Source organism: Rhea americana, unplaced genomic scaffold (assembly GCF_003343005.1).
Source record: "Rhea americana isolate MKP2758 unplaced genomic scaffold, rheAme1 scaffold_615, whole genome shotgun sequence".
Classification (NCBI taxonomy): Eukaryota; Metazoa; Chordata; class Aves; order Rheiformes; family Rheidae; genus Rhea; species Rhea americana.
This window is the reverse complement of record NW_028186774.1, coordinates 2,243-14,341: the sequence shown is the minus strand read 5'-3', so window position 1 is coordinate 14,341 and position 12,099 is coordinate 2,243. Positions and strand designations below refer to the sequence as shown.

Here is a 12,099-nt window from a genome sequence, read left to right as displayed (position 1 = left end):
CCCCTCCCCGCCTTCGCGTCCCGGTTCCCCGGGGCTCGGCTCCCCCGCGGGGACCCCTCCCCGCCTTCCCGTCCCGGTTCCCCGGGGCTCGGCTCCCCCGCGGGGACCCCTCCCCGCCTTCCCGTCCCGGTTCCCCGGGGCTCGGCTCCCCCCACCCCACCCCGGGATTCCCAGGCCCTGCCCCGTGGGCTGCTCCCCGGGCGCCCCAGCTGGGGACCCGGGAGTGACCTCGGGGCCGCCCCCCCGGCAGGACGCGGAGGTGGTGCGGACCCGCGACCCCCAGCGCCTGGCCCAGTGCGACGTGGTGGTGGACGTGGGGGGCGAGTACGACCCCGAGAGACACCGCTACGACCATCACCAGCGGTGAGAGTCCGTCTGCCTGTCCCTCCCTGCCCGAGACCCCGGGTTCCCCGGGCGCCYGGGCGCTGACCCCGCCGCCCCGCAGGTCCTTCACGCAGTCCATGCGATGCCTCCGTCCCGACAAGCCCTGGACCACGAAGCTGAGCAGCGCCGGGCTCGTTTACTGCCACTTCGGCTCCCAGATCCTCGCCAGCCTCCTGGGGCTGCCGCAGGACGGCCCCGTCGTCACGATGCTCTACGATAAGGTACCGGCTCAGCCCCCCGGGGGCTTCCCCGCGGGGAGAGTCGTCCTGCTGCCGGTGCCCGACGGGGCTCCGGGCTGGGGGGCAGCGCCGGGGGCTGACCTGAGGCGTCGTTCCCCCCCCGCCGCCCCCAGTTGTATGAGAACTTCGTGGAGGAGATCGACGCCATCGACAACGGCATCTCGCAGCGGGACGGGGAGCCCCGCTACGCCCTGACCACCAACCTCAGCGCCCGCGTGAGCCGCCTGAACCCCCGCTGGAACGACCCCGACCAGGACACTGAGGTGGGGACGGGGGGGCAGCGCGCGCGCGCGACCGCCGCTGCCGCCTGCGCGGGGCCGCCGCCGACCCTCGGCTCCGTCCCGTAGGCCGGGTTCAGGCGGGCGATGGAGCTGGTCGGGGGGGAGTTCATGGAGCGGCTCGACTATTACCACCGCGCCTGGCTGCCCGCTCGGGCGCTCGTGGAGGAGGCCATCCGGCGACGCTTYGAGGTACTCCCCGTGCCGGCTTTGGGGGGGCCTCCGGGGTCCGAAAGCGGGGGACGAGCTTTAAAGGAGCAGGGAGGCCGAGTCCCTCCGGTTAYAAACCTCCCTGCTGGCCCCCGTATAGCACAACCCCTCCGTATCTCTGCACGCGGCTGCGCAGCACCCACCTGCACCCCAAAATCCCYGTGTGCGATCGTGCACCCCCGAGCTCCCTGCACAGCCCTGCGCACGGCTTGGCAGAGCGCCTGGGCCGCCCCGGCGGTGCAAGGACCTGGACGGACTGGGAGAGACGCGCGTTTTGGGATTGGGGGAGGGGGAAACTGAGGCACGGYGGTGCCGGGGCAGGACCCAGGTGTCCCGGCCCCGCGCGCTCAGCCTCAGCCCCGCCGCCCAGGTGGACGCGAGCGGGGAGGTGCTGGAGCTCCCGCAGGGYGGCTGCCCCTGGAAGGAGCACGTCTTCAGCCTGGAGAAGGAGCTGGCGCTGCCCAAAGCCCTCCAGCTGGTGCTCTTCCCCGACCGCAGCGGGCAGTGGAGGGTGCAGAGCGTCCCGGCGGGGCCGCACACCTTCGAGAGCCGGTGAGACCCTCGTCCCGCGGTGCCCGGGCGTCCCCCCGTGGCCGAGCGGCCCCCCGAGAGACGGCGAAGGGGCTGCGACGGGGCCGGTTTTCACCCCCGCTGCCTTTCCTCTCCCTCCGCAGCCTTCCTCTGCCCGAGCCGTGGCGAGGCGTCCGCGACGAGGCCCTGTCCCAGCTCGCCGGCATCCCCGGCTGCGTCTTCGTGCACGCCAGCGGCTTCATCGGAGGCAACCGGACGCGGGAGGGAGCGCTGGAAATGGCCCGGCGGACGCTGGCGCAGCGGCCAGGCGGGGAGACGCAGAGCGGCTGAACTCCCCTGAGCCGACCCGGGCCTGGGACAGGACCCTCCCCCCCCGCTCCCTCCTTCCGCCCCATCCCGCACGGGGGGCGTTTTCCAGGGATCGCTGCCAGGAACGGCCCCGCTCGGCCCGCGTGACGGGATCGCAGCGGGACAGCGGAGGCGCGAGGCGCCTGCCCGCACGCGGGGCTGGGACGGCGCCCGGTGCCGGCGGGCCGGTCTGAGCCCAGCCGGATCCCGCGGCGGGGAGGCTCTTCAAATCCGTTCTGCGGAGGTTCCCCTCCGCCTCCCTCCCTTATGCGTCAGTCTTGATGGGTTCCCACCCCCAAAACCAGTAAAAACCAGTGTGTTCCCAGCGTGTTTGCTGCTTGRGCCATGGGGCTTGCTGGATTCAGGGGGGACCCTGAGAGCTTGCATGTGCACAGCCTGGGGGCGAATGAGGCGTCCTGGCCCCCATGGACCCATCTCACCCCCCCTTCGTCCCCCCACAAGGGCTGGGGGAGGACCCAGGCGTCCGGCTCTGCAGGGGGAGGGCGCTGAGCTTCCCTCCCCTCCTCGCTCGCAGCCTCCCGGGGCGCGGGCAGCCGGACGATGCGGCCGTGCCGGGCAGCCTGGCTGCTGCTGCTGCTGGCACTGCCCGGCTGCCCCTGGGGCTGCCGCTGCCCCCGGGAGCCCCCCCTGGGGCCGCCCCCCAGCCGCAACGAGAGCCTGGCGGCAGCGGGGGCACCCCAAGGCGGCAGGCGGCCCAGGACCGCTGACCTGGCCGTGCTGGTGGCCGTGGGCGGCTGGGCAGCCGCCGTCCTCGCCTACGTGGGCCGCTACGTGCGGAGGAGCCGAGCTGAGGCTCGCCTGCACCTCGAGTACCTCAAGTCGCTGCCCTGCGAGCGGCCCAGCCCCGAGGAGGAGGAGGAGGATAGGGAGGAAGAGACGCTCGACACCGTCCTTTGATGCCCTGTGGGCACAACGTGCCGGCGGCGGCACCGACCTGCAGCGAATAGTCCCGGCGAGGACGTGAAGCACCCACCTGGATCACCGCGCTCCGAGGAAAAGCACCCTTAGATCCGCCAGCAGCCGGAGCGGGTTTGTACTCTCTGTTTTTTCCTTTTTGCCCCTGTCTTCGTGCCAGCTGCAGCCAGGCTCTGCTGCGCTCTCCCTGCAGCCCCGTTAAAGAGCTGCTCGCTGSCGCCCTTTCCGGCTGCGGATTCCCTGCCCGGTGGCAGGGGCTTGGCTCGAGCAGGGGAGACACCGGTCTAGGAGAATATTTTGCAGCACCAGGGGCTTGATGCCATCCTGGCTGCCGCTTCCCAGTGCCCCGGGCAGGAAGGACTCGCTCAAGCTGCCGGGCTGGAAGGGAGTTGCAATCGCAGCCGTTCGGGGTGCAGAGATGCCGGCAGAGGGTGCAGGGGACGCGGGGAGATGGCGGGCAGCGAGCAGAGTCCGGCAYGGTTCCCATCATCTGGGGAAGCCCTGGGGTTTAGCAGAGCGATTACTGTGTAATCCCTGGATTTAGCAGCGTGCAATCCCGGGGATTAACTGCACTGCCTCCAGCTGCCCCTCTGCTAATCCCTGCTCAGCGGGGGGGTGGGGAGGGGGTTGGTGGCTGCCCCGAACACCCACACAAAGACACTTCCCTGCAGCCCCTAGGAATAACCTGACTGAGGTTTCAGGGGCCCATCTACCCCCGAGCTTTTGGGGAGCCTTGGGTGGTTCTTTACACCCTCGAGATGACGCCTGGAAGCCGCATTCGCTGCTGCTGGCCTTAGATGCCCTAAATCTGTTTTGTTGTTTTTTGGGGGAGGTTGTTTATAATCAAGGCATGAAAAAAAGGAAAGTCCTTGTCACTACAACCKATTTTTGGTACTGTAAAGCAGTACCAGAGCCCCGAGAGCAAACAGCAGCCTGTGAGGCTCGGAGAACTCGTCCACGTGGAAACGGTGCGCTCCCAGGACAAGGAAAGAGCGACAGGACGAGAAGACGAGAGGCGCCAGGTAGGAAGAGGGATCTTTAATCTGTACAGTACCAGCCCTCTGTCAGACACGCGCAGCGACCACACGCTGTTGCGAACCCGAGGTGCTCGAAGGCAGCTGAGGCAAACAGCAGCTTCCCGGGGCCTCTCTGCACGTGCCGCATCCCAGCCGGGAGAAGGGCGCAGCCGGGCCCAGGGCAGCGGCGGAGGGAGCGTCCCGGTCCCGCTTTGTCGGGAAGAGCGGCGGAGGCTGCGGGGGGACGCCGGTGCCCCGTCGAGGACCCGCGCGGGCGCCGTCACAGCTCCGAGAACAAGGGCTGCTCCCGCACGCTGGCGCTGGCCATGGCCGCGACAGGGCTGCGKCCGGGGCTGAAGCAGGGGATCTGGGCGCTCACGAAGAAGAAGGGGATGTGGCTGATCTTCCCCGTGGACCAGCACTGGAAAGGGAGGGAAGAGGAGAGCACGGATGGGCACGGGGGCGTCTCCGTGTCCCCCTCGGCTCTGCAATCCCCACCCCAGGCCAAGCTTAGCATCACCCCCTCTTTTCCTTCCTTGTTGAGGCAAGGGCTCCTTCCTCATCCTTGCCTGTCCCTAGGGACAGCAGGAAAAGGCTCTTCAGCCCTCCCTGGGCACCGGATTTAGCTCACTAGGCTACAGCGGTGGGGAGAGCAAGGGAAGGGGCGAAAGCGGGGCCATTCCCAGAGATGGGGCTGCACTCACCACGGTCAGGAGCGCTCCCTTCTTAAAGCAGGGGTGGAAAGCGATGAGCTGGGGCTGCGCCCCCTGCTCGCCTCGCAGGAAACCGCTGGAAGGAAAAGGAAAAGCCCCAGTGAGAGCACGTCAGGGCTGAGCCCCCCCCCTCCCCAAGGCTCCGGCGCGCCACTGCTGTGAGCTGCTTCCTACAAAACGCAGATCTGGGGCGGTCAGCGGAGAGGTTTAAGCCCCTGCTGCACCGAGCGTCGGGCAGGAGCACCCAGARGCAGAAGGTTTTGAGCTGGGTAACAGACAGTTTGTCTGAAACGTGACCGTTTCTGGGACAAAACGGCACCCTGCCCAAGCAAATTCCCAGCGTCTCTTCCGCTCCGAGGMGGCGGGTCTGTTCCTCCCCGCCCRGTCCCAGGGGATTGCTGGTATTAGMCAGCCACGACGCTAGCRGGGACTTGCACGCTGCCAATACGCACCACGGCAGGAGCTCAAACACGGGGCTGTTGCGGGTGCGAAACACAGCAATGACTGTCGGGCTCTCGGGAACGTCGGGATTCCCTGCAGGAGGGAAAGAGAACAAGCGAATGAGGCRTTTCCTTGTCTGAGGAACAGCTCGGGCCCCCACGTCGCAGCGCGGCGCACAGAAGGGCCTGTTGACGGGAGACCCCGGACAGCGAGGTCATGTTTTTGTGGGGACCAGCTGGAGGGAACCGGACACGGCAGAGACTGGGGCAGCCAGCCGCAAAGGCTGGGGAAGAGCTGGCTTCAGACCTCTTTTTCCTCGCACCAAGACGAGCAGCATCCAGGGAAGGGGCTTTCAAAGACACTTCAGTGAGTTAAAGGCTTTACTCCAAGGGCTTCAGGATGTGGCGGAGAAGGGTTTGGGCAGGAGATGCAGCAGCTCCCTTGGAAATTCCCCAGCTTGGAAGGGCACGACATTTGGAGGGCCTTGTCTTCGGCATCCTCAAGAAAGTCCTGCTCTGGCTGGCTTATAGCAGTGCTTTGAAGCCAAATCTGGCTCGTAGCTCCAAACTGTGAAGGTTATTTTCAGTCCCCGTCACCCCCACGCAGTTTCTGCGCAGGGATCCGTGCAGCAYGAGCAGGGGACAAGGTGTTTCTACTTCACGCGAGTCTTGGTACCCCTCGTCTTTTCCCTCGCTTCCTTTCCCCACCTGGCTTTAAGCACGCCGGATTTCGCACAGACACAAGCAGCTGGAGCAACKGAGTCTCGGGCCTGGCCGCTTCTGRCACGGCTTCGGATGTCACCTAGCTGATGGCTCGCAGGGAGGGAGTCTGAGGCGAGCAGCACCCCCAGCACCTCTCTCAAAGATCTGCTTTGTCTCAGAGGAGGGCCCGGGCCTGGCTGCAGCCAGGAGGGCCTGAATAGCTCGATTATCCCAGGGGTTGCTCCTAAAACAGAGCTAAGAGGCCCAGTCGGGCTCCAGGCCTAGTATGTGGGCACTGCGGGAACACGGAGACCTCGCAGGGTGGTTTGYAGAGGTGATTCATCCGACTGCAAGGGGGAAGGGAACTCATCCGATTCCCAGACTGTCCCTTCCAAGGATACCGAGGCGCAGACACAGCCACCTAACGCCGAGGAGCGAAGGAAGCCTCGAGGAGGCAGGACGGAGACCCAGCTCCGTCACCCCACTCGGGTTGGCGCTCCTTTCGCCAGCTGGAAGGGGGATTTGCGGGCAAAGCMAGTGAACGGGGAAGAGCCGGCTTCGGGGCGGGTGAGGCGGGACCGCCTCTCCCTTTTACCTCTGATGATCACCGCGAGTCGCTCGCCGCTGGGGTCCCACGCCATGGAGTGCACCTCCCCTCCGATCCTGAAACCGGCACAAGCAGCAGTGAGATTCCCCCTCCCCACAGCTAACGGCACCGGTGGTTCGCTGACAAGGAGCGGGTACGAACCCCTCTGCCTCCTAGGCGAGTTGTAGCAACAGGCATCACGTTAGGGGAAAGCCCAGAGCTGGTCCTCACCTCTCCTCCCCGTAGAGCGTCTCGAAGGTGGTCTCTGACAGGTCTGCCACGATAGAAGCTGATTTCGATCCTCCCACTTGCCCTTGCATCTCCCCTGAAACCAAGGCCCAAGTCATTTCTCGCAGTTTCTGGGTCAAATTACTACGTGGGTTGTTGTAACGCCCCAAACTGTGCCTGTGTTTACAAAACGATACAGAAYTTCTGTTTCTCACACTAGCTGTTGAGTAACCTGCTCCTATCCCAGAAGCATCTGCGTAKGTTTAGGACGGACGGCAGGGCAGGTTTTCCCTCTACAGATGTGGGGACTGCCTGCTTCTTGGTGGGGGGAGGCTGAAAATTTAATACCCCTTTGCACTGTCAAAAGTTTCCCTGCAAAGTGTTTGTAAGGCCRTAACTCAGAGCAAGAGGCAACAGGAGGGGGGAAAATTCAGCACTGCAGAGACACTGTGCTTCGTCCCACTCCCCTTCCCACCCCGTAACGATAAAGCATCCTGGAAGGGCTCTGAGACGCTCCTAAGACTTTGCTTCTTTCCCACCGTTCCCTGTGGGTGCCCTGGCTTTGCCTGGGTCGCTTCACAGCCAGCAGGCCGTGAAACGCTCCTAACAAATAAAAAGCCTCTCTGGCCAGAAACAGCCRCAACTGAAAGCGAGACAACTGCTTAAGAACCAGCTCTCGGAGAGCTTCGCMTCGGCTGTTCGCTGCAGACTCACCCCTGTACTCCGAGAAGGACAAGGAATAGATGACGGACTCCCCCAGCACCGTGAAGAGCAGCCGGCTGCCATCGGGGCTCCAGCACCCCGTCTGCAAGACGCAAAGGCGCGTTAAAGCCAGCTAACGAAGCCAGGGATCCGGCAGCTTTCACGCCAGAGCGCTTTGCAGGCTTCCAATGGGCTTTTTCAAAGCCAGCTAGAAACGGGGCAGATTTTTTGCCTTGCTGGGGTGGGAAGCGCCTTTTTTCAGCTGACCCCGTTGTACCTGGCAGCGTCCTTTGATAGTGGGCCACCTCTCGCACGTCCACGTCTGAGCCTCCCACACTCTGCAAGAGGGGCAGAGCCAAAGTGAGCGGGACAAACTGTATTTTTACACTTTCCAGTCTAAGTCTGGGAAGATCAGATACATCATGATCTGCCCCAGTTCTGCTTCTCTTGAGAGAGGTTCAAAACATCAGACTCATTAACTACCGATTTTACTCCTCTCCCAAGACACAGGTAGGAAGGGGAAGCAGCCTGAGACACCCTCAGGGCAAATCCACTTTGTCTGAAGACGGGAACAGCAGCGAGGACCGGCTGGGAGCTCACCTGAACACAGCGGAGGGAGTAGCCGCGAGGACCTTGCTGCCGTCTGGTGACCAAGCCAAGTAAGTGACACCGCCGCCCCCAAACCACTGCAGCTGGATRCAGTTTTCGGTGGACACATCCCACACCTAGATAGGAGGGGACACCRGGAGCTGGAGGATAACTGGGTGCTTGCTACACAGGCCCCTGCACAGCCCAGCACCCTCGAGGAAAGGCTGATGTCTGGGATGCGCTTTCCATAGCGGCAGCCGGTGATGCCAGGGAGCAGATCGAGGAGGGAAACGCTAACGCAACGTCGGCATCAGCCTGATTCCCCGAGGAAGYGCCCCCTGACCCAGCAGTCGGGCCCACGGGGGAAATCGCGCATCCAAACCGTTTCCAAGCGACCCAGCRGAGGATTCAGCGGTCCTGGGGTCCCAAATACCCCACGCCAGAAGGGGCTGCACGCTTCCCCTTACTCACCAGCATGGCCGTATCGACCGGCGAAGCCGAAAGCAACAGCTGCCCGCTGGGGTCCCACGCGAGGCTGGTGACGGGGCTGTGCCCGGGGTAGGAAAGCACCTGGGCGCAGCCGGACGAGGGTCTGGAGGGAAGGAGACAGCTCTCCTCGTACGCTGCGGAGCGCTGCGGCCGATCCCGGCAGGGCCAGGGTCCCGGCGACGCACCGTGCTACGGCCACGTTTGTGCCCCTCGAAGCCGGTCGAGTCGGGCTCCTCGCGGTGCTGCGGGGCACCGAGGCGCAAAGGCTGGGCAGGAACACGCGGCTCTCCCCGGGGCTGCTCACCTGGTGGAGAGGGAGGTGGGGTCCAGGTGCCACACCAGCACACAGCTCTGGCAGGCCACGGCGAGGATGGAGGCGCACAGCGGCTTCCAGGCCACGGCGGCCACGTTCCTCTGCAAGCGATGCTTCAGGGTGGGGACGGTGGCGCTGCAGGAGAGGAGGGAAGAGCGACTAGAGCCAGAGAATCAGGGATCAGAGTCTTCCCACCGTGCACGACAGCCCCTGTCCAGCTCCCAGTGTCCTCGCTCCAGCACCGACCACAGTGGAGACCTAAAAGTGTAAGGTGAGGGGGAATCTGTCCTGCTGCCAGTGAGGCAGCRACCTCTTTCCTTGTGTGTGTGTGTTGGGGGGGGGAGGGAACAGGGAAGGCCCCAGCCAGGTGACATCCGCACTACTCCGAGCCGAAGAGACGGCCGCACACCTCGTGTGATTAAGCGGCACGCCCCGCGCTGCCCACGGCCTAGGCCCAGCGTGAGACACGGCACTTGCTGGCTTGAAATCCCAGCTGGGGGAGAAAGCCCCAGCGGGGAAAAACTGGGAGGGTTTCAGAATGAGCCGGGTGAGTCTTCTCTGAAGGAGGGCTTTATATGTCTGCTGAGCCTCGCTCAGGGAGCAGGGAGACCTGGAGGAGAAACGAGATCCAGTGATGCCCAAGAGGGGAAGGGAACGTCCCAGCCTCCCTAAGAGCCTCTTGCCGCGAGCTGCTCTGCCTGCCGACCGCAGCTAGGCCACGGGTGCCGCGGCCGCCCGCCCTCCTGGGCTACTGATAGAGCCAGAGAGCTGGGACAGAAAGAAAAGCAAGGCTCAAATGAGATCAGAGGAAATGTCCYAGCAGAGCTCCTGCTCTGCAGCAAGAAATTCTGGGGCTAGGACCAACGACAGCAGAACCTGACTGCAGACGCTACAGCGGAGCTGGCCAGAGGCACAGGAGGAATCCTTACATGTGCCAGAGGCAGATCTGAAAGGGCAAAACGAGGAAGAGAGGCGACACTGCGGTCTGCAAAAGCAGAAACGCYTCCCTGAGGAGCTGAGCTGAGCTTTCCAGGGAAGCCACCGTGCCCTGGACAGAGAGAGGCACCAGTCACAGGAGTCGGGGCTGCAGGAGCTTCACATAAATTGGAGGGAGCAAGTGTCCCTAAAYGCCTGCAGACACGAGGATTCCTGAAGCCCAACCCTCCTTACCTGTTTGTGTTGTAGACACGAATAGAGTCATCCAGAAGAGCCACCGCAAACTTGCTGGTGTGGGGGTGCCAGGCGAAGGCTCGGATGGTGCAGCCGGCCCTGGCGGGAGGCACGGGGCAGGGTGAGACGCACCGGGGTTCCTGGCTCCAGGCAGCGGTGCCAGAGCAACCCCTCCTCTCCCTGAYGCACGGGGTCATCAGCGAAATAAAACCTCCCCTTTCGCTGCTGAGCAAGGCTTTTCTCTGATAAATCGCCTGTTCCTGGTGATTATTCACAGRGATCTGAAAAGCACCTGCTTAACGAGCAGTCAGTGGTGACTGTTTGAAGGAAGCTTCCAAGCTTAGGCCATGGCAGGAGTAAAAAGCCCTGACGAAGTCTAATGCTGTCTCTTCCATRGCATTGGGGCCGCCTGTTTTGCCTCTCCGTGTTGGTGCACGAAAGCTGGGGTAAACCAGAGGCAGGCAACGGGGAAATATTTGCCCAGACACCCCCTTACTGGGAARGCAGGGCACAAAAGACCCCTGAACACTTCTATCACGGCTTTTGCACCCACAGGCCCTTTGATCAGCTTTATAAACCCCATTTTGCAGCGCAGAGGCAAGGCCCAGAGAGACTCGGAGTCCYGTCGAGCGGAGCTCCAGCTCTCCGAAACCACGGCCGCGCGGCACGGCAGCGGCTCAACGCGCAGGACTTACCAGTCCACCACCTGGGAGAACTCTGCGATCATGTCTTCGCTGGTTAGCTTTGGGGAGAAGCACAGGGAGGGAGCAGAGTGAACGCCGACCTCGGCCACGCGCGCACGACGAGAACGAGAGCTGCCCCCGGCACAGCGGTCGGGAGCCTCCCTGTATCCAGACTCCCCCCCCGCCCCACCTCAAGTTCTTCCACCTAGGAATGAGTTAACGTCCCAAAAAAACACTCACCGACAAGTGGGGGAAGAGGGAGCCGTGCAGCGAGGAGACCCAGTGGCACACGGCCAGGGCGTAGCGCGATCCCGTCTTCACCCACTGCAGAGCTGGGGGGAGAAAGGACCGTCAGCGCTTCCGTGACCTTCCCGGCGAGGGCCAAAGAGCCGMGGAAGCGCAGTCAGCTCCTAAAGGCTGCAGAGGGTCAAGAGAGGCAGGCGTGTGGCGTGATTTGATTTAACAAAACCAAAGAAAAAAAAAAGACCCAGTGAATTTAACCCAGGTCCCCGAATTTCGGTGAGACAGCGGCTTTAGCAGCTTCGATAAGCCTGGGTGGGCAAAGCTGCGGCTTAAACGCGATCTCAGCCCGCACCTCTCCCCGCTGCGGCGCGGCCCTCACCAGCACCCTCCTCGCTAGGCGGTGCGGAAAGAGTCGCTAGGCTGAGGAAGGAAAGGGGAGCGAAGGGATCGAAGCGAGAGCCGGAGAGATCCAGGAGAAAGGTCTCCGAGAGCAGCGCAGACTCACCCTCCTCCTCGGCGTTTGCCACCTCGTTAAGCACCCCACACACTCCCACGTCCCGCCTGCAACAGAAAGGCTTGGTGAGGCTCCCTCCCTCCCGCAGCAAGGGGGGACACGGGGGAGCGCTCCCCCCCGCTCGCGAGCGAGGGCAGAGGCTTCTGCTCTGCTCCTGGGTCRAGAGGCTCCAAGACCAGGGAACAAAAGCAGGTTTTGTTCAGCTCCTAACACGACCCGAGGCAGCCTGGGCCACGGCCCGAGCCGCTGCCTCCCRGCTTCGCCTCGCGCGCTCACCAGGCGTTGATGCACCTCTTCCAGAGGGACTCGCGGTGGTGGATGAAGGCAGGCTTGGTGCCGTGCTCCAGCCGGCCGTGAGCCTTCAGGGTTTCCTTGGGCAGGCTGAGGACGGGCAGGTCCGCCAGCTACGGGCACAGACGGCGAGCAGTGAGCGAAGGCCCGCGGCTCAGGGGGCAGCCGGCCGAAGGGCTCCCGCAGCAGAGCGGGCGGCGCCGAGCGCTCGGCGGACGCCGAGCCCGGGGGGCAGACGCAGCCCGAGAAAGCAAACGTAGGCACGAGAAAAGGAGAGGAGCAGAGATTGGGGTGGGGGGGGACACGGAGAAACGCCACCGGCCGCCGCGGAGGGGGCACGGGGGCGGCACCACCGTGCCGGGAAGGGCTCACCTGGCTCTGGAAAGCCAGAGGCAGCTTCTCATAGAGGTGGCCGCAGACCAAGGCGTTATTGAACTCGTAGAGGGTGACGTCCCCGGGGGGCGGCGGAGGCGGGAACAGGCCTAGGGAGCACAT

At 64.1% G+C, this 12,099-nt stretch overlaps 3 protein-coding genes across 5 annotated transcripts in view; 2 read left to right on the top strand and 1 right to left on the bottom strand.

Moving 5' to 3' along the window:
* Positions 1–2,315, top strand: part of MYG1 (MYG1 exonuclease) — a 4,532-nt gene extending 2,217 nt beyond the window's left edge. The window contains exons 2-7 of the mRNA XM_085320181.1: positions 210–363; positions 446–605; positions 737–886; positions 971–1,093; positions 1,482–1,663; positions 1,786–2,315. Of these exons, the coding sequence (XP_085176307.1) occupies positions 210–363; positions 446–605; positions 737–886; positions 971–1,093; positions 1,482–1,663; positions 1,786–1,972 (956 nt within the window). The 3' untranslated portion in view covers positions 1,973–2,315. The remainder of the gene's footprint in view (positions 1–209; positions 364–445; positions 606–736; positions 887–970; positions 1,094–1,481; positions 1,664–1,785) is intronic.
* Positions 2,316–2,407: 92 nt separating this feature from the next.
* On the top strand, positions 2,408–10,100 carry LOC146587094 (uncharacterized). Its single transcript, XM_085320176.1, has 2 exons — positions 2,408–3,040; positions 3,829–10,100. The coding sequence occupies exon 1, from the start codon at positions 2,552–2,554 to the stop codon at positions 2,906–2,908; it is 357 nt and encodes a 118-aa protein (XP_085176302.1). The 5' UTR covers positions 2,408–2,551; the 3' UTR covers positions 2,909–3,040; positions 3,829–10,100.
* AAAS (aladin WD repeat nucleoporin) lies at positions 3,949–12,099 on the bottom strand. 3 transcript variants are annotated; one of them, XM_085320171.1, is made up of 17 exons: positions 11,977–12,099; positions 11,590–11,717; positions 11,305–11,360; positions 10,797–10,888; positions 10,569–10,615; positions 9,874–9,972; positions 9,113–9,313; positions 8,695–8,838; positions 8,373–8,493; positions 7,914–8,038; positions 7,591–7,651; positions 7,326–7,416; positions 6,615–6,708; positions 6,393–6,460; positions 5,108–5,189; positions 4,647–4,731; positions 3,949–4,363 (listed from the first exon to the last, which is right to left on the bottom strand). In XM_085320171.1, the coding sequence occupies exons 1-17, from the start codon at positions 12,097–12,099 to the stop codon at positions 4,223–4,225; spliced, it is 1,758 nt and encodes a 585-aa protein (XP_085176297.1). In that variant the 3' UTR covers positions 3,949–4,222. The 3 variants fall into 3 exon arrangements, with proteins under 3 accessions (XP_085176297.1, XP_085176295.1, XP_085176296.1); XM_085320169.1 differs by lacking the exon at positions 9,113–9,313; XM_085320170.1 differs by lacking the exons at positions 3,949–4,363; positions 4,647–4,731; positions 5,108–5,189; positions 9,113–9,313 and adding an exon at positions 5,596–5,663.

Excerpts from the sequence above, each read along its gene's own strand:
- LOC146587094 (XM_085320176.1), top strand. The coding sequence starts at position 2,552 with ATGCGGCCGTGCCGGGCAGCCTGGCTGCTGCTGCTGCTGGCACTGCCC.